At 46.2% G+C, this 19,247-nt stretch overlaps 1 protein-coding gene and 1 non-coding gene across 3 annotated transcripts in view; one reads left to right on the top strand and one right to left on the bottom strand.

Moving 5' to 3' along the window:
- The window catches only part of ATP6V1C2 (ATPase H+ transporting V1 subunit C2), a 71,868-nt gene that overhangs the window by 31,803 nt on the left and 20,818 nt on the right, over positions 1-19,247 (top strand). For both annotated transcript variants that reach the window (XM_049784531.1, XM_049784532.1), the window contains exons 3-4: positions 11,144-11,229; positions 17,805-17,899. In XM_049784531.1, coding sequence (XP_049640488.1) covers positions 11,144-11,229; positions 17,805-17,899 — 181 coding nt within the window. The remainder of the gene's footprint in view (positions 1-11,143; positions 11,230-17,804; positions 17,900-19,247) is intronic.
- LOC126025147 (U6 spliceosomal RNA) lies at positions 7,357-7,463 on the bottom strand. Its single transcript, XR_007501191.1, has one exon. It is a non-coding gene; the product is annotated as a U6 spliceosomal RNA (small nuclear RNA).

A 19,247-nucleotide genomic window follows, 5' to 3' on the forward strand; every position in this document is an offset into this window, starting at 1 on the left:
TACCTGCTGTGCTATTGCTCTTGTCCTTCTTTTTATTTATTTATTTTGGGGTTTTGGGCCACAAAAATGTCACATATGGGATGCTAGGGATTCAACCCGGATTAGTTTTGGTTCAGTCACTTGCAAGGCAAACGCCCTACAGCTGTGCTATCACTTCAGCCCCTCCTTTTATTTATTTATTTTCCCACCATGCAAGCCCATGAGCTGCAGGATGGCCCCAGCTCATTTCTCCCTCCTTTATATATATATATATATATATATATATATATATATATATATATATATATATATATATATATATATATAAGAAATAAATAGGATTGGGGCTGGAGATATAGCACAGTGGTGGGGCATTTGCCTGCACACAGAAGGATGGTGGTTTGAATCCTAGCATCCCATATGGTCCCCTGAGCCTGCCAGGAGCGATTTTTGAGCGTAGAACCAGGAGTAACCCCTGAGCGCTGCTGGTTGTGACCCAAAAACCAAAAAAAAAAAAAAAAAAAAGGATTGATTTTAGTAAAGCAGATTTATTTCAGAATTTTCCTATTCATTAAATTGATCTCTAACATTATGTAGAACTTTACTTTTTTTCCATTATGTCAGCTTTGACTTACGAGTTTTGATGCTCTCTCATGTAGATGTGTAAATACCTATAGCTTTCATGTCTTCTTGTTCTAGTGAACCTTTTATGAGTATATAATATCCTTCTTTGTTTCTTCTAACTCTTGTCTTAAGGCCCGCCCCTTTTTTTTAACCTGATGTTATCATAGTGATCGCTACTCCATTTGGTATATGCTTGTAAGGATGCTTTTAGCCTATTTGTAGCTCTTCAAAGACTCCTTGGAATGAGTCTCTTTTGAAAAAAGTAATTATTTTTATTCCCTTTCTCCCTTTTGATAGGGACACACCTACCTGTGCTTAGTGCTTACTCCTTTCTCTGGGCTCAGGGATCACACTCCTAATGGAACTCTGGGGATCATAGGAGGTTTTGTAAATCAAAACCAGTTAGCAGCATGCGAGGCAAGCAACCTACCTGCACCAGTCCCTGGGGGAAAATCTTGTAATGATAGTTTGTCAACTGTTGAATCTTGCAGGATTTTGACTTTGTGTTTTGAGCAGGAGTCACTCTTTTTCTGGAGACCAGGAGGTACTGAGACTGGAATCCAGAGCTCCTGAATGCAAAGTGTGTGCCTCAACAGTTTGACCTATCTCCTTGGCCCACATCTTTTTTTCACTTGTTTGTTTGTTTAGGCCTCCTTAGCATTTCTGAGGGCCACTGGATCTACACCCAGCTATGTTAGGGAGTTCATATAGCTTCAGGGATCAAACCTGGAACCTGTGTGAATTAAGCATTCATCCCAGTCTTGAGCTCTCTCTCCAGCCCCAAATCTGTGTTTTGATTCATTCTGACATTAGATTCTTTAGTTTTGCAAAACCAAAATTCTACTATCTCTTTGTCCGTGAATTTGACTTACAATACTTGAATTATTATCTTTATGTATTTGATCTTATCTGTCTCACTTTCCTTCAAGTCTTCTGAGTTTCAGTTAAAATGTCTTGTTTGTTTGTTTGTTTGTTTTTGGATCACACCCAGCTGCGCTCAGGGGTTCCTCCTGGCTCTACGCTCAGAAATTGCTCTTGGCAGGCTCAGGGGACTATATGGGATGCCAGGGTTTGAACCACTATCCTTCTGCATGCAAGGCAAACGCCCTGCCGCTGTGCTATCTCTCCGGCCCCGTCTCTTTATTTCTAAAGACTTTACTGTGGGGGCCGAGGTGATAGCACAGTGGTAGGGTGTTTGCCTTGCACGCAGCTGATTCAGGATGGACCCTTGTTTGATTCCCAGCATCCCATATGGTCCCCTGTACCTGCCAGGAGGGATTTCTGAGCACAGAGCCAGGAGTAACTCCTGAGCACAGCCAGGTGTGACCTCCCCAAAACAACAATAACAACAACAACAACAACAAAGATGTGTATTCCCTAAACCAACTTTCTTTTTGAGAAGTGTGGGGTTTGGGCTCTGGAGTTACTGCTCCCTCTATACTCAGTGGACCATAGGCAATGGCAGAGATTGAACTGGGATCACTTGCCTGCAAAGCGAGCATTTTAACCCCTGTGCTATATTTTCAGCAATTTTTTAAGTGGGGGCATAATTGGCATGCCTAGGGCTTATTCCTGGCTCTATATTCAGAGATCACTTCTAGAGGTGCTTAGAGAGCTATTTGCAGTGCAAGAGGATCAAACCAGGGTTGACTGACCATGTGCAAGGCAATTGCCTTTAACCATTGCATTATATCTCTGGCAGATCCAAAATAAATACTCTTTTTTGGAAGGGGTGTGGTGCATATCTGACAGTGCTCAGGGGCCTTTCTTGACTCCTGAGAGGAGTGACCTCTGGTGGTACTCAGAGGTTCTTATGTGGTGCTGGAATTCAAGCCAAGGTTACATCTGTCATGGCCCATACAATTAAGGTGTCTTACCTCCTGTATTATCCTTCTGACTCCAAGTAAACATTCTTTTTTTTTTTTTTTTTTTTGGTTTTTTGGGCCACACCCATTTGATGCTCAGGGGTTACTCCTGGCAATGTGCTCAGAAATTGCACCTGGCTTGGGGGGACCATATGGGACGCCAGGAGATCGAACCGCGGTCCTTCCTTGGCTAGTGCTTGCAAGGCAAGCAGGCACCTTACCTCTAGCGCCACCTCACCGGCCCCAAGTAAACATTCCTATATAAACTTAGACTAGTAATCAAAAGCAACAATAGTGTTGTTATATAATCGACTGATTTAACTCAAATACCGCCAGTTTCTTTTCTTTTGGGCTTTTTGGTCATACCCCAAAAGGCTGTGCTCGGGGCTTACTCTTTGCTCCATGCTCAGAGATCATTCCTGTTACATCTCAGGAAACCATATGCAGAATGGGGAATCTAGCCCAATTTGGCTGTGTGCAAGGCAACCATTTTATCAATCCCATGCTACTTTTTGGCCCTCCAGGTGGTACTCAGAGTACCAGGGTTCAAATCCAGGTCAGCTGTGTACAAGGCAAGTATCCTATTCACTATACTGCCTCTCCAGCCCCTCTTTTACTTCATTTAAACAAACAGTTCTTCAGACTTTGTTTTGTTTTTGTTTTAACCTCCCACGCAGTACCCAGGAGGCTAAGGGACCCCTGTCTGATAGTTCTTGGTCAACTGAGTCAATCTGAGTGCTTCAAAGCAAATATCCAGGAGGCAAATCTGTTCAGGTCACCCGATGTTGGCAACCCAGCAGTGTTTTGGAGGATCATGTGTGGCAACGTTGGTTGGTTGGATGGTTGGCCACATGCAAGACATGAACCTTCACCCCTGTCGTGCTCCCAGACTGAGTTTTGTTTTGTTTTGGGGTCATACCCAGTGACGCTCAGGGGTTACTCCTGGCTATGCACTCAGAAATTGCTCCTGGCTTAGGGGACCATATGGGACTCTGGGGGATTGAACCTCGGTTCTACGCTAGCTCGGGCAAAGCAGATACCTTACCCCTTGTGCCACCGTTTCGGCCCCCAGACTGATTTTTTTACAACACCAAGTTTGCTGAAGAATACAGGGCAGTGATTTTATGAAATGTTTCTTAACTTGAACTTACCTGCTGGCTCCTCATAATTAGATTTAGGTTCCTTACTTGAAAGGCCACAAAAATACTACAAAAGTCATGCTATTCATTTTCCCACTAATTGTGAGGCTGAATCAGGTCACTTAAAGTAGTATCACCAAAAAAACAATTAAGTTTTTTTTTTTTTTTTTTTTTTTTTTGGTTTTTGGGCCACACCCGGTGACGCTCAGGGGTTACTCCTGGCTATGTGCTCAGAAGTCGCTCCTGGCTTGGGGGACCATATGGGACACCGGGGGATCGAACCGCGGTCCATCCTAGGGTAGCGCTGGCAAGGCAGACACCTTACCTCTAGCGCCACCGCCCGGCCCCTAGTTTTATTAAAAATATATTAGGTTGAGGTTGGAGAAATAGCACAGAGGCAGGGAGTTTGCCTTGCACACAGCTGACCCGAAGTGGACCCGGGTTCCATTCCCAGCATCCCATATGGTCCCCCAAGGCTATCAGGAGTAACTCCTGAATACAACCTGGTGTGGCCCAAAAGCAAACAAATAAAAATTTTAGGGACCACAGAGATAGTACAGTGGGTAAGCCTTGCATACGACTGATCCGAGTTCTATCCCTGCACTCCATATGGTCTCTGAGCATTTCCAGGAATGATTCCTAAGTGCAGAGCCAGGAGTAAACACTGAGCACCATTGGGTATGACCCAAACAAAAGAGCATCAATACTTTATAGAAACTGGGACTGGCAGTACTGGGTGTTCTGGGCCTGTGACCCAGTGCTCCACTGTGGTGCTTGAAAGGCCATTTGGGCCTGATTGAACTCAGGTCCTTGCCCTTCTGGGCTTGAACTCTCCCATGTGAGTGATCTCTCCACCATTGTTCATTTTTTCAAATGAGGTAAAATTTATGTCTAATGGAATGTCTATGTGGATACAGCAGTGAAATCAGCATCCCAATCAACATTAAATGCTTTTGATAATTTTGTTTGTTTGCTTGGGGCCACACCCAGAAATGCTTCAGGGTTGTCTCCAACTTGATGCTTGAGAATTCTTCCAGTGGTTGTTGGGGGGTGGAGGCATGTACTCTGCCTGTGATCCAACTTGATCCCCTGCATATGATGCATGCAATCTAGCCTATTGAACTATCTCTCTAGCCCTCTAGTTAGTTTTAATTCAAAATAACTTTATGGGCAAAAGTTGGCAGGGCACTTGTCTTTCATACAGTTGACCTAGGTTTGATTCTTGGTATCTCATATGGTCCCGAAGCCTGCCAGGTGTGATCTCTTGAGTACAGAGTCAGGAGTAAATTCTGAGCACCATCAAACCAAAATAAGTAAGTAAATAAATAATTTCTAGGACTGGAGAAAAGGTACAACAGGTATGTAGGGTGCTTGCCTTGCCATGCCATGGCCTATCCAGGTTCAATCTCTGATTCTGTGTGTGATTCTCTGAGCCTTACCAGGAGTGATCCCTGAGCTTACGCAGGAGTAAAGCATGAGTCCCATTGGGTGTTGCCCCCATAAACAAAACAAAAACATTTTTACATTTTCCTTTCTAATGTATTAGAATTTGGTGTTAAGTGTTGAGGAGGAAGGTGCTAGAGTACATTGAAGATCTGATCTCTTGGGGTCAGAGATAGTATACTGTAGTGGGTAGGGAACTTGCCTTGCATGAAGCCAACCTGATGAAAGCCCAAACTGACCATTGAGATTCTTGAGCTGATTATTGAGATTCTTGAGATATTCCAGACTTACCAAATGTGCAGGATGTGCTGCTGGATCAAACCTGGTTCAGGCATATTAAGTGAGAACTGTCAAGAATTGAATTTCCCGGGGCCGGAGAGAGCATGGAGGTAAGGCGTTTGCCTTTCATGCAGGAGGTCATCAGTTTGAATCCCGGTGCCCCATATGGTCCCTTGTGCCTGCCAGGAGCAATTTCTGAGCCTGGAGCCAGGAATAACCCCTGAGCACTGCCAGGTGTGACCCAAAAAACACACACACACAAAAAAAAGAATTAAATTTTCCAAACAGCAAGGAATATTTTTGGTAAGTGGGGGTAAGGGAGTGGTCACAGTGGATTATGTTTAGTTTCTGTGTTCAGTGATCACTTTTAGTGGGTCTTGGAAGATCATATGAGATGCCAGGGGATCAAGCCCAGGCCTGTTGCATGCAGAGCAAGTGCCCTATTCACTGTACTATCTCTCTGGGTCCCGAGTCTTTATAAATCAAAAATTGTTTTTATAAATCAAAAATCAAAAATTGTTTTTTGTTTTTGAGAACTCAGCAGAGGTTGTTCTTGGCTCTGCACTAAGGAATTACTCCTGGAGGTACTCAGTGGACCATATGGAATGCCAGAAATGGAACCTGGGTTGGCCACATGCAAGGCAAGCATCATACCCACTGTACTTTCTCTCCAGTCTACACATAATTTTTTTAATAAAAAAGTCTCGTAAGACAAAACAATAATAATATGAACAGGCCCTTTACAGAAGACAACAGTCATTCTGAAAATCAGTAAACCCATGGAGAGATTCCCAGGCTTGCTGATAAATAGATAAAAGTTCAGGGCCAGAGAGATACCTCTGAGGAATGGGAGCATGTACTTTGCATGTGGGAGCCACGGTTCAGTCCCTGGCACACAGCATTATCTGAGCACTGAGCAGGAATAGTTTCTTGAGTTTATGTATGACCTGAAATCCCCTACAGAGAAGATGAAGATCAGAGCCACAAAGACACTTTGTTCCCCCAGTTATCAGATTCATGAGTTTTTTTTTTCTTTTGGACCACACCCATATGCACTCAGGGGTTACTTTTGGCTCTGCTCTCAGAAATCGCTCCTGGCAGCTTGGGGGACCATACGGGATACTGGGAATCGAACCTGGGTCCGTCCAGGGTTGGCCACGTGCAAGGCAAACACCCTACCACTGTGCTATCACTCCAGCCCTCAAGAGATTTTTGATGCTAATGTTGTCAAGGGTTTAGAGAAGAAGCCCCGTATTCATTGCTGTCAGGCCTCTCCATTGCTTTGACTCTGTTTATTGGTAAGTGAGTGTGGCTTTATTCATTAGCGTAATAGTAAATGCGGATTCTCTTTTGTTCAGTAGTTGCACTGCGTATGTGTGTGAAAGAGTGAGGGGATGAGAGGTGAGAGAGAAAGAGAGAAAGAAGCAGAGAGAGAGAGAGAGAGAGAGAGAGAGAGAGAGAGAGAGAGAGAGAGATTTGGAACTCCTAAAACCACATGCACTTTGGGCAAAATGTGTCAGCATTGCAGTCTCCTGTGAAAGTGGATCCAACCCAAATAGTCCAGTAGTAGGGATAACATGTGATGCAGTGATGCCCCCCGCCAAATGTGATGAATGAAAGGATCCAACTTTGCTCTCACTGTCAAGACCTGTTCATGAGGAAGTATCTGGTCACAGCATGTACACATCACTGCTCAGGACCCTAGTGGCTGTCAATGGGAGGCAATGGGCACTGCACTGTAAGGTTTGCCCCAGAAAACTCCAAAGGCTCCATGAATATGATTCCTAAGTTCCAGTAGCCCAGTCTGAAGCGCTAGTAGAAGAGTGGTCCGAAACCTTGTCTCAGCTGGTCTTTGAATGGTGAAAGACTGGCATAGGATAACAAGTCCTGTGGCTCATTGAGAGGGAAAAGGGTGTTTGGCTGGCCATCTGCTTTTATTTTCTCTATTTGTAGCAGTTTCAAGTTAATTTTTTTTTTAAATAAAAAATTTTAATTTAAAAAGATTTTTTTTTCGGTAATTATTTTTTTTAAATATGGAATGCTTCGTGAATTTGCGTGTCACCCTTGCGCAGGGACCATGCTAATCTTCGCTGTATCATTCCAATTTTAGTATATGTGCTGCCGAAGCAAGCACCAAGTTAATGATTTTTTGTTTGTTTGTTTATTTTTGGGTCATACCTGGTGGTGCTCAGGGGTTACTCCTAGACTTGTGCTCAGGAATCACTCCTAGTGAGCTTGGGGAACCAAATGGGATGCCAAAGATCAAACCCAGGTCAGCCACATGCAAGGCATGCAAGCCCTCTCCGATGTGCTATCACTCCAATCTCATGATTATTTTTTGTTTGTTTGTTTTTGGGTCACACCCAGTGGTATTTAGGGGTTAATCCTGGCTCTACACTCAGAATTTGCTCCTGAAAGGCTTGGGGGACATATGGGATGCTGGGAATCGAACCCAGATCCCCCCTGGGTCAGCCATGATTAAGGCAAATGTCCTACTACTGTGCTATTGCTCTGGGCCTGATTAATTTTTAAATGCTCATTTTGACTACTTCTCTGGGGTACTTAAGGGCATAGCTGGAGGTGCTCATAGCTCTGTGCTCTGGAAGCACTCCAGCAGTGCTCAGGGAGCATGTGTCAAAATCAAAGTTAGACCAAATGCATGCAAAGCAGGGCCTCAGCCCTTTGAACTATTCTCTGGCCCAAGTTAGGGATTGGTCCTTGGAGCTACACCCAGCAGTGCTCAAGGGCTTGCTCCTGACTCTGCTTGGGAGTTACTTCTGGAGGTGTTCAGGGGATCAAACTGGCACCAGCTGTATGCGAGCCAAGTGCTTTAATCTTTATTAAGTCAGCAGTTTTTTAAAATCAGTGCTTTGAGGCAGGAGAGATAGTGTAGAGCACATGGCCAATACTAGTTCTGGCACCGAGGATGGTCTTCTGAGCACAGAACCAGGAATAACTCCTGATCACTGCTGGGTGCTACCCAAAACAAAATAATATCACCAAAAAAGGGGTGTGTGGAGAGATAGCATGGAGGCAGGGTGTTTACCTTGCATGCAGAAGTACGGTGGTTCGAATCCCGGCCTCCCTCTATATGGTCCCCCATGTCTGCCAGGAGCGTTTTCTGAGCATAGAGCCAGGAGTAACCCCTGAGTGCTGCCAGGTGTGACCCAAAATCCAAAAAAAAAAAAAAAAAAAAAGAAAGAAAGAAAGAAAAAAGGAAGAAGCATTATGACTCTCTTTTCTCCCCTGCACTCAAGCTTCAGCTTCAGGCTACATTCGCTCCAAAAGATGCATCTTTTAGGCCCTAAAATTTAGGGGAAAAGGTACATCTCATGTTATGAAAAATATGGTAATTACTGTTTTTGCTTGTTTTTTGGGCTACACCCAATGACGCTCAAGGGTTACTCCAAGCTATGCCTCAGAAATCGCTCCTGGCTTGGGGGACATTATGGATGCTGGGATCAACCAAGGTCTGTCCTGGGTCAGCCACATGCAAGGCAAACGCCCTACTGCTGCGCTATTGTGCCGGCTCCAGTTATTACTTTTTACTACCAATTTTCAGCTCTTGATCATGGACACAACTACACTGATAAGAGACAATTGTGTTCTCTTCCCCACGATTGGGGGGGTGGGATGGTGGATAGGAGGTTAGAGTACTACTAATACTGTCTTTGCCTCCACGTTTTTTTTTGTTTGTTTGTTTGTTTTGGAGCCACATCAGGTGGTGCTCAGGGGTTAATCCTGGTTCTGCACTCAGGGAATTATTCCTGTCAGTGCTTGGGGGACCATAGGGGGTGCAGGCAGTGGAATTCGGGTTGGCTGCATAGAAGACAAGTGCCTAACCCACTGTACTATCGCTCTGCCTTTCTTAATGTTACACCTAATGTTACTTGGCTCATGCTCTGGTGGGTAGGTCCCCCTCGGCGAGGACTATATGTCCCCCACTCCTTGCAGACCCAGACCCCTCCTAGGTGCCCAGAAGCTGCTGAGAGCAAGCCCTAGGCAGATTTGAGTCACGCAAGCTTTAACTTTGATGCTAGTTTGCCCTATTTTCCTGTTGCCTTTCAAAGTCCTCCACCCCCAGGGATGTATACTCTCACCTACTAGGCCAATTAGGTTATTAGTTTAATATGATTATTATAAATTAATATTTATAATGATATTGCAAAATGGGCCACATTCCCATTTTATGGCTAACTGCCAAATGGCTAGATCAAATTTCTGTGTGATGGTTGGTGAAAGTATTGATGAACGGAGCCTCCTACCCCCAAACTTGCTGATTTCTTTTCTCATCTTCTCTTTAATTTTCTTTTTGTTTTTCCTTCTTTTTTTTTTTCTTTTTCCTTCCTTTTTGTTTTTGGGCAACATCTGGTGGTGCTCAGGAATTTTGTGTGTGTGTGTGTGTGTGTGTGTGTGTGTGTGTGTTTGTTTGGACCACACCCAGTGGCGCTCAGGGGTTACTCCTGGTTCTGCACTCAGAAATCCCTCCTGACTAGGGGGACCATATGGGATGTCAGGGATTGATCAGATCCGTCCTGGAAATGCTGCATGCAAGGCAAATGCCCTACTGCTATGTTATCTCCCCAGCCCCTTTTGTGTGTTGTTCTGTTTTTGGGTCACACCCAGTGGTGCTCAGGGGTTACTCTTGGCTCTGCTTCAGAAATTCGCTCCTGGCAGGCATGGGGGACTATAAGGGATGCTAGTACTCGAACCACTGTCTGTCTTGGATCGGCTGCATGCAAGACAAATGCCCTACCACTGTGCTATCTCTCCAGCCCCAGGAATTACTTCTAATTCTGCATTGAGGGGTCATTTCTGGCAGTGCTGGGGGACTATATGTGATGCCAGAGATTGAACCTGGGTTGGCAGTATGCAACACAAATTCTTTATCCTGCTGTGCTATCTCTCTGGCCCCCTCTCATCTTTTCTGAAGCCTTCCCTCTGCTTTTTGGAGACTTAAAAGACATTTTAATTTTGTAATTATAAAATATAATCCTCCAAACAAAGTTCATTTTTGTTTTTGTGCCACACCCAGTGACACTCAGGGGTTACTTCTGGCTATGCACTCAGAAATTGCTCCTGGCATGGGGACCATATGGGACGCCGTAGATTGAACCAAGGTTCATCCTGGATCAGCCACGTGCAAGGCCCAAACAAGGTTTTTTTTTATTATGGTAAAGGATTACAGGTAAAAGAAAAATAATGTAAAACAGGAAGATATTTTTATTTTGCTGCAGACTGGGATTTTTTTTCCCCACATAATATTATAATGCATCCCTTGTCCTGTATTAGATATTTCTTGTGGGCCTGAAGCGGCGTTTGCCTTGTAAGCAGCCGATCCAGGACCAAAGGTGGTTGGTTCGAATCCCGGTGTCCCATATGGTCCCCCGTGCCTGCCAGAAGCTGTTTCTGAGCAGACAGCCAGGAGTAACCCCTAAGCACTGCTGGGTGTGACCCAAAAACCAAAAAAAAAAAAAAAAAATTCTTGTAAGCCTTATTTTCAGTGGTCACCTGATCATCTTTCAGCTGGCTAGGCCATCTTTTCCTTGAAACAATCCCTCATTGTCAAACCTTCCATGTGGTTTCCAGCTTTTTACTGTCAGCAACTGCGCTGTGAAGAACATCGTTTTATTCCAAACACACTTTCTGTTGTCCCCTTTCCTTAACATGTCTTCTCAGAAGTGGAAATACTGGTTCCAAGGCCATTAGCGTTTTAAGTTTCTTCATACCTAGTGCCAACTTGCTCCTTAAGGGCTGATGTTCCCATTCCTTCCCCCACCCTGCTCTAACCAGCCCTCTGTTCTTTTCCCAAAGCCTCATAAGGAGAATGGCCCAGAGTGTGGTGGAAGTGATGGAAGACGCCAAAGGCAAAGTTCAGGAGAACCTCCTGGCCAACGGAGGTATGTCCTTGACAGCTTCTTCCCATGAGTCGTAACTCAGTTTATCTGATCCCCCTGGCATGACTAAAGAGAAGTCTGGATTCCCACTAAGGCTAAGACTATATACTTGGCCAGCTCTGCTGAGCCACTGGCATATAGACTTCACTTCTGGCAAGTTTCTAGCTGTGCTATTGGATTCCCAAAGCATTTGGCCTATGTGTCCTTGCTACTTAATTCCTCAGAGAAATTCAGTGAAAAATGAGATTCAAGAGATCTCACCTTGGGTTCATAGAGATAGCATGGAGGTAAGGCATTTGCCTTTCATGCAGAAGGTCATTGGTTCGAATCCCGCCATCCCATATGGTTCCCCGAGCACGCCAGGAGTAACCCCTGAGTGCTGCAAGTGTGACCCAAAAACCAAAAAAAAAAAAAAAAAAAAAAAGAGATATCATCTCAAGCCAGGCTCTAGTGCATGACCCAGTCACCCTTTCTCTCTCTCTCACCTCCAATCTGTGTCAATGGGAAAAGCCTACTGTGTCCCTGTCCCCATTCACCAGCCCTCACATGACAAGAAATTTCTCCAAGTATTTTTTTTTTTTTTTTGGTTTTTGGGTCACACCTGGCAGTTCTTAGGGGTTACTCCTGGCTCTACACTCAAAAATCACTCCTGGCAGGCTTGGGGGACCATATGGGATGCTGGGATTCGAACCACCGACCTTCTGCATGCAAGGCAAACACCTTACCTCATGCTATCTCTCTGGCCCCCAAATATTCTTTTTTATTAAAAAATTTTTTTAATTTTTGGGCCAGGGGTTACTTCTGACTCTACACTCAGAAATCACTCCTGGCAGGTTCAGGGGACCATATGGGATGCTGGGGATCTAACCCCGGTTTCAGTTGCATGCAAGGCAAACACCCTTTCCAATTTTTAATCTGCATATGCCCAGAAAGTCGGCAGATGAGGCCAAACATGCTCTATAGTGGTTCATGATGGAATTTCTGTCTTCCCTGTGCTGGTAGAATAAAACTTCAGATTCTAGTGACATCTGTACCACAATTGTGTATGTACAGTTGACTACAGTTAAAGTAGGCTAGAAAAGCCAAGACCCCAAAACTTTTATTTTAGGTGTTTAAATATTTGCCAGATCATTAAACCTGTGTCTTGGATATCCACTACAGATGAGCGTGCATATTAATGACTATTGCCTCTCTGTGGCATTTCTTTCTCCCCACCTGCCTGAGGCCTCTGCATTTGCTTGCTTTCGCTGACCCCTGACCTCGTCCACTTCCCAGTGGGAATTTGGCTGTGTATGTCAAGTGGTTTAATAACACCCCACTATTGTGTTGCAGGTTTGAAGGAAAAGTTGAAATGTTTAAAGAGTAGGTTGTGTGGAGTGTGCTGTGTGCGCTCAGTGTGACCCCCCGCATGCCCCAATGGTGACCCTCAGTCTGGTTGTAGGGGTACAGTGATCAGGTTACGACGGATTTCTCAAGTAAACACCTCGTAGCATGGTCACCATATCCATATGACACAGATAGCAGCTGTGTGCTCGCCCCTCCCTGTGCTTCAGCTGATACCAGGCCCATCTCCTCTCTGTCTCTCTCCTCTCCCTCCTTTCTGTTTCCCTCTTCCCCTTTCCTCTCCTCCTTTCTCTCCTATACTTTCCTCTCTTCCCTTCTCTTTTCCCTATTCTTTCCACTTTCCTCTCCTCCTTTCTCTCCCTTCATCTCCCCTTTTCCTCTTTCTCTCCCCTCTCCTTTCTTCCTTCCCTCTTTCTCCTCCACTCTCCCTCCCCTTCCTCTTCCTCTATCCTCCCATTCCTCCCACTTTCTTCCTTCTCCTCTTTCCTTACCTGTCCCTAGTGACTCCTGCTCCCTCAGCAGCCCCATGTGTGTCCTGGTCAGGGGATGCCTCACCTCTAGACTTCACTTCATTTGCTGTCACTTTGGGCTCCTGGGCTTGCCTGCTCTCTCCAGAGTCCTTCTGTCTGCTTTTGGCACTGCCCATTCACTGATACTGCAACTGAACAGCCAGACTGTGCCTTCTGTCCTGGTTGATTCTTTTCTACAGGACCTTTCTTCTCTCCAGCCTCAGGGGTGTTCCGGTCCCCAGAAAAGACTTGTCAGGTTTTAGCCTTTTTTTTTTTTTTTTTTGGTTTTTGGGCCACACCTGGCGATGCTCAGGGGTTACTCCTGGCTGTCTGCTCAGAAATAGCTCCTGGTAGGCCCGGGGAACCATATGGGACACCGGGGATTCAAACCTATCACCTTTGGTCCTGGTTCGGTTGCTTGCAAGGCAAACGCCACTGTGCTATCTCTCCGGGCCCAGGTTTCAGCCTTAGAGGAGCCCTGAGTTTGGGTTCTCTTCCCATCTTTCACGGCTGAGGTTCAGGTCAGCGTCCCCTTCCCCTTTATAGAGGTGGTTGCTAGGTTGGTGGGGTGTGAGATGTAGTCAACACAAGTGCCAGGCTGGTACTTGACTGTGTGACAGAGATGAGGAGTGGAACATATTGTCTTCTGCTTGCTAGGCCCTTCCCCCAAGAAGATTTTATAAATTAGAGTCATTGAAATGCCTGTCTAGTAAAGTAATAATACATTCTGTAATAATACCAGAATCCCTGTTAGTACCATGTTTATACCCAGCTGTCTGGGCTACCACAGAAGGTTGTGTGCTGAGAAGCCCCAGCAGTGACCATGACTCTCACAGTTTAGACACCAGAGATCAACTTGCTTTTGGCTTGGCTCCCAGTGAGGGCTTGTCTCCTGATTTACAGAAGGCCACTGCTGCCTGGCCATGAGCTCAGATGTTCCTCTGTGTGGTCACAGTTAGATGGAGAAAAGCTTCATCTATTCTTCTTTCTCTCTATCTATCTATTGTTCTATCTTCTACCTATCTATCATCTCCTGTTTATATGTATTGTGGTGACTTTTATGTATCTATCATCTACTACCAATCTATCTACCATCTACCATCTACCATCTATCTATCTATCTATCTATCTATCTATCTATCTATCTATCATCTATCTATCCATCCATCCATCCATCCATCTATCTATCTATCTATCTATCTACCTATCTTCTACCTATCTATCATCTCTCTGTTTATATGGGTTTTAGTGGCTCTATCATATCTACCTACCTACCTATCTATTATCTATCATCTATCTACCTACTCACCTACCCACCTATCTATCTATCTATCTATCTATCTATCTATCTATCTATCTATCTATCATCTATCTTCTACCTACCTATCTACACTCTGTTTATATGGGTTGGAGTCACACCTGCATAGACTGTTCATCAGGAGTGCCCCCTGATGGACTCAGGGAAATAAATGTGGTGCTATGAGTTGAACATTGCTCAGCGCATGCCAGGCAAATGTCTTAGCCCCTTATACTATTTCTTTGGCCCTTGTATGTCAAATTTTTAAAAGCAATCACTTTTTACCCTCCCCTTTGTTGCTGCTGTTCTTTAAATGCCCTGAAGGTTCGTGTGCTAGGTGGGGGGACCCAGCCAAGGGACACGCATTTCACATGCCTCTGTGTGTTGGGATCATATACTAGGTTGTGGTGTTGGAGATCCCAGGTAAGGAACCCCAGAGCACACTTAGGGGGCCTGACACATGCTGTGTGGGCATTCTAAGTTGGTGTCTTTTGCTAAGGATGCCTGTCCTGGTGCCAGAGGTTCATCCATCATTGCTTCACCATTGGAATTTCAAGGGCCTCTTAGCCAGGGCATTGAGGCAATGCCGTGGTTGATCTCATGAAGGGACCCGCGATATGCCACGTGCCCTCCTTGGCCTTCCTCTGCCCTCACCAGTGCTGGAGGGCAGATGTGCTCCCCTGGCACCGGAAGCTCACAGTCTCTTTTCATAGCTGAGGTTATGTAACTGGCTGTGTTCTTGCCAGTTTCCTCATCGCTGAGTGGAGCTGGTCATGGTACTTAAGAGGGTGGACAAGTAAATTAAGTAAGATAATCCCCGTGTTATGACCAAGGTCCACACTCAGTGCCAGCCCTGGGAGGGGTTTGGTATCAACCACAGCAGCCCCACAAGGCCGCTTTCCTGCTTCCCACCTGCTGGCAGGCATTCCTTCTCTTCCAACCCCATTTTGTGTTTGTTTAGTTTTTGTTTTTGTTTGTTTGGGGGCCACACCTAGTGGCGCTCAGGGGTTAATCCTGGCTCTGCGATCAGAAACTACTCCTGGCAGGCTCAGGGGACTATATGGGATGCCGGGGATTGAATCCAGGTCCGTCCTGGGCAAGCCGTGTGCAAGGCAAACGCCATATCTCTGTGCTATTTTTGAATCACACCTAAACAGGGTTCATGGCTTACTCCTGGCCCTGCACTCAGGAATCACTCCTGGGGGGCGGTTGGAGGATCATACAGGACACTGGAATAGAATCTAACTCAGTCGATTAGACAAGTAAGTGACCTACCTGCTGTACTAATGCTCTCGGCCCAGAGAATTCTATTTTTAATGAAAACAACAGCAACAACACTTGTATTTTGTGGGGAGGGTTTGGGCCACACCCAGTGGTACTTGGGTTATTCCTGACTCTGCACTCAGAAATTACTCCTAAGACTGAGGGAACCACATGGGATGTTGGGAATAGAACCTGGGTCAGCCATGGGCAATGCAAACCTCTACCTGCTAGATTATAGCTCCCACCCCATGAAACCTTTATTAAAAGGTTCTGTCATTTACAGTACTGTTAATGATGGTTTCTCATGTGCATAATTCTAACACCACACCCCCTCAATCATTTCCCTTTCTACCTCCCTCTCCCAAGGATCCCAACACCCATCCACAAACTCAGTAATGTGCATAAGCTCTCCCATTGGGATGCCTTTAGCTCTTTGTTGCTGCCTTGTAAGGGCTACATTAAAAAATCAGTTCGGGAACCAGAACAGTGGCACAGTGGTAGGGCATTTGCCTTGCAGACCACTGACCTAGGATGGACTGCAATTCGATCTCCCAGCATTCCATATGGTTTCCCAAACCAGGAGATTTCTGAGCGCATAGCCAGGAATAAGCCCTGAGCGTCACCAGATGTGACTCGAAAAAAAATATCAATTCAGCCTAAATTTGCTTCTTTCCTTCTGACCAACCCCACTTAGCATGATATCCTTCATTTTTATCTATGTTGCTGCCAACTGCATGTTTTTGTTGTTAGTATTCAGTATTGCTCCTAGATTAATCTATCTGTGGTTGGGTCTCTTTCTCTGTTTTTTGTACTCCTAAGTGCTGCGATGAACACAGGTGTACACATATACTTTCAAATTAATGTTTTTGTATTTGGAAGATAGATACTAAGAAGTGGTACTGTTGGCATGCCCACTTTGTTTCCAGCTGCTTCTTGGGGAAGTGCATCCACATTCCAACTTCAGCCTTGCCCCAAGCCGAGTTCCTCTCCTCTCCAATCGACTGTCCACATCATGATGGTCCCTCTGGCCATGCAAGCCTGGGTTACCTGGGCACTCTATCCCTCCTGCAGCATGACCGAGTCTTCCCTGGCCCAGCTCTTTGGTCCATCTTTTTTTTTTTTTTTTTTTTTTTGGGCCACACCCTGTGAGGCTCAGGGGTTACTCCTGGCTATGCGCTCAGAAGTTGCTCCTGGCTTCTTGGGGGACCATATGGGACGCCGGGGGATCGAACTGTGGTCCGTCCTAGGCTAGCACAGGCAAGACAGGCACCTTACCTCCAGCGCCACCGCCTGGCCCCACTTCTTTGGTCCATCTTAACTTCTCTTCTTTTCTTCTCCCCTCTCTGTCTTCTCAATCCCACAGTGCTCCTTCAACCCAGCCCCAGGAAATCTGCAAGTGGCTTCCTGGCCCCAGATGACCTTGTCCACTGAGAACCACACAGCCACTCCAGGTCGTCTTAGCACCCATAAATACGGGTCTGGCTAATGTCAAAAATACCTTCTTAAAGGTACAAGAGTCAGGAGCTGGGGACACAGCTCAGCAGTAGACACTTTTATTCTTTTTTTTTTTTGGTTTTGGGGCCATACCCAGCTGCAGTCAGATGTTACTCTTGGCTCTGCACTCAGAAATCGCTCCTGACAGGCTTGAGGGACCATATGGCATGCTGGAAATCAAACCTGGGTCCATCCCAGATCAGTCATGTGCAAAACAAACACCCTACTGCTGTGCTATCCCTCCAGCCCAGAGTAAATACTTTGTGTGTGTGAGATCCTGAACTCTATTGCTGGATACAAACAGAAACAAAACAAAAACTAACAAGAGAATGTGCAGGCAGTGGAAACTGTTTATTGGCAGGACTAGCCATGGTGGCCTGTCTGGTTCTCAGAGGCCATTGTGAAAGGCAGAGCCAGGGGGTGGCCTCAGATGTGAAAACAGTATCATCACATGCTGCTCTGTGGGGCTTTAGAGTTCGGGGCTGTTGTGGCACCTGGCTACTGGTGGTGTGTTTCTCAGTGGGGCCCTGGATGGGAGTCTTAGACCCTGGAATCCCTCATCTGAGCTCTGCTTCCTGCTGCCACAACTTTGCGGCTCAGGGATGCCCTCCTGTTCCCCGCAAAGGAGAGGCAAGCTGTTCACTTATGAAACTGTGTTTGTGTCCTTCCAGTGGACCTGACGTCCTTTGTGACCCACTTTGAGTGGGACATGGCCAAGTATCCCGCGAAGCAGCCGATGGTCAGCCTGGTGGATATTCTCGCCAAGGTAGGGAAGCTTTTTCTTGGTGCTTCTCGGCTTATATAGGGGGACTTCCCTCTGCGGTGTGATGGCAGGTGTCTTGTCCCTAGAGAGACTAGCGGGTTTTCCAGGAGACTGGAGTCCTGCTGATTGGACCCATGTCCAGACTGGAACCCGAGGGCTGAGGTATGGCCTTTCCTTCTTGACCGTCAGATGCCTCTAGACCTACTCTCTTTCTAATACTGTGGCGGTCCCTGTATTTGCTGTCTCCTCCCCTCAATGCCTCTAAGCCACCAGGGCTCTGAGCTCAGTCCTGAGGCCCATTCACTGTTCCTCTCTCTTCCTTCCCATTGTTGTGAGCATCACAGGCTATACCTACTCTTGGTTGTGGTGCTCTCATGCCCAGTCCTGTGCTCACCAGGTTTGCTTAAGCACTCTTGAGTTGTGGGGCTTGCACATGTGCTTACCGGGGGAGCTGAGATGTCCCTGAGCTCCAGAGGTGACTGGCTCTATGGCAGCACCTGTGGATCCTCCTCAGCCAACCCTCTGGACCATGTGGTTCACATGCCGGTGACCCCAGGGATCCAACTTAGGGCCTTAAACTTATAGGTGGCTGAGCTCAGCTCCTGTCACTCAGCTTTGTGAAGGTGTGGATGGAAATGCCAGCTCTCCTGCTGTCTATGAGCAGGTTCCACTCATGAGGAGATTATGTGACACCAATTCTATGCTTGGTGGAGACTATCTTTCAGCATTTTGGGGAGGCATCACCCTACCTCTGAGGCACCTGGGACAATAGTAAGGCTATGAGAGACTGTCCCTATAAGTCTCCATGATTCTGCCACCTCTGGCTTTTCCTTCAGGAGTAGAAGCTCTGAAGTCTTTCTGATCATCTCCCATGCCACTGACTATACTTTGTCTCAGGAGGACCCAGGTTCTTTATTTTTTTTCTTCTTGGGGTATGTTTAGAACACATTTAGCAGTGCTCAATGATCACTCCTGGCAGTGCTTAGGAGACCATATGAGATGCTTGGGGGATTGAACCTGGCTTGGCTACATGCAAAGCAAGTGCCCTACTCACTACATTGCTCCAATCCCTCAAGAAAACTCAGGTTCTGATAGCTCACACCTACCTACTCTTTGCAGTCCTGTTCTCTGTTGGCCTGGGTGTCAGGGAACAAAGCCTTTCTATTGTTTCATAGCAGAGACACCCCCCAGTGGCAGGGCAGGGCCAGGAGTGGCAGGTGATGGGCCCCGCAGACAGCCCCACCCTGTGTGGCTCCTACAGCTGTGGAGCCCTCACCTGTCTATGGGAATAAGGGGTGGGGCAGGAAGTCTTGGAATCTGGGTGAGGCTGTGGAGCCCTGCTCACATCATA

The sequence above is a fragment of the Suncus etruscus genome, chromosome 12 (genome assembly GCF_024139225.1).
Source record: "Suncus etruscus isolate mSunEtr1 chromosome 12, mSunEtr1.pri.cur, whole genome shotgun sequence".
Lineage (NCBI taxonomy): Eukaryota > Metazoa > Chordata > Mammalia > Eulipotyphla > Soricidae > Suncus > Suncus etruscus.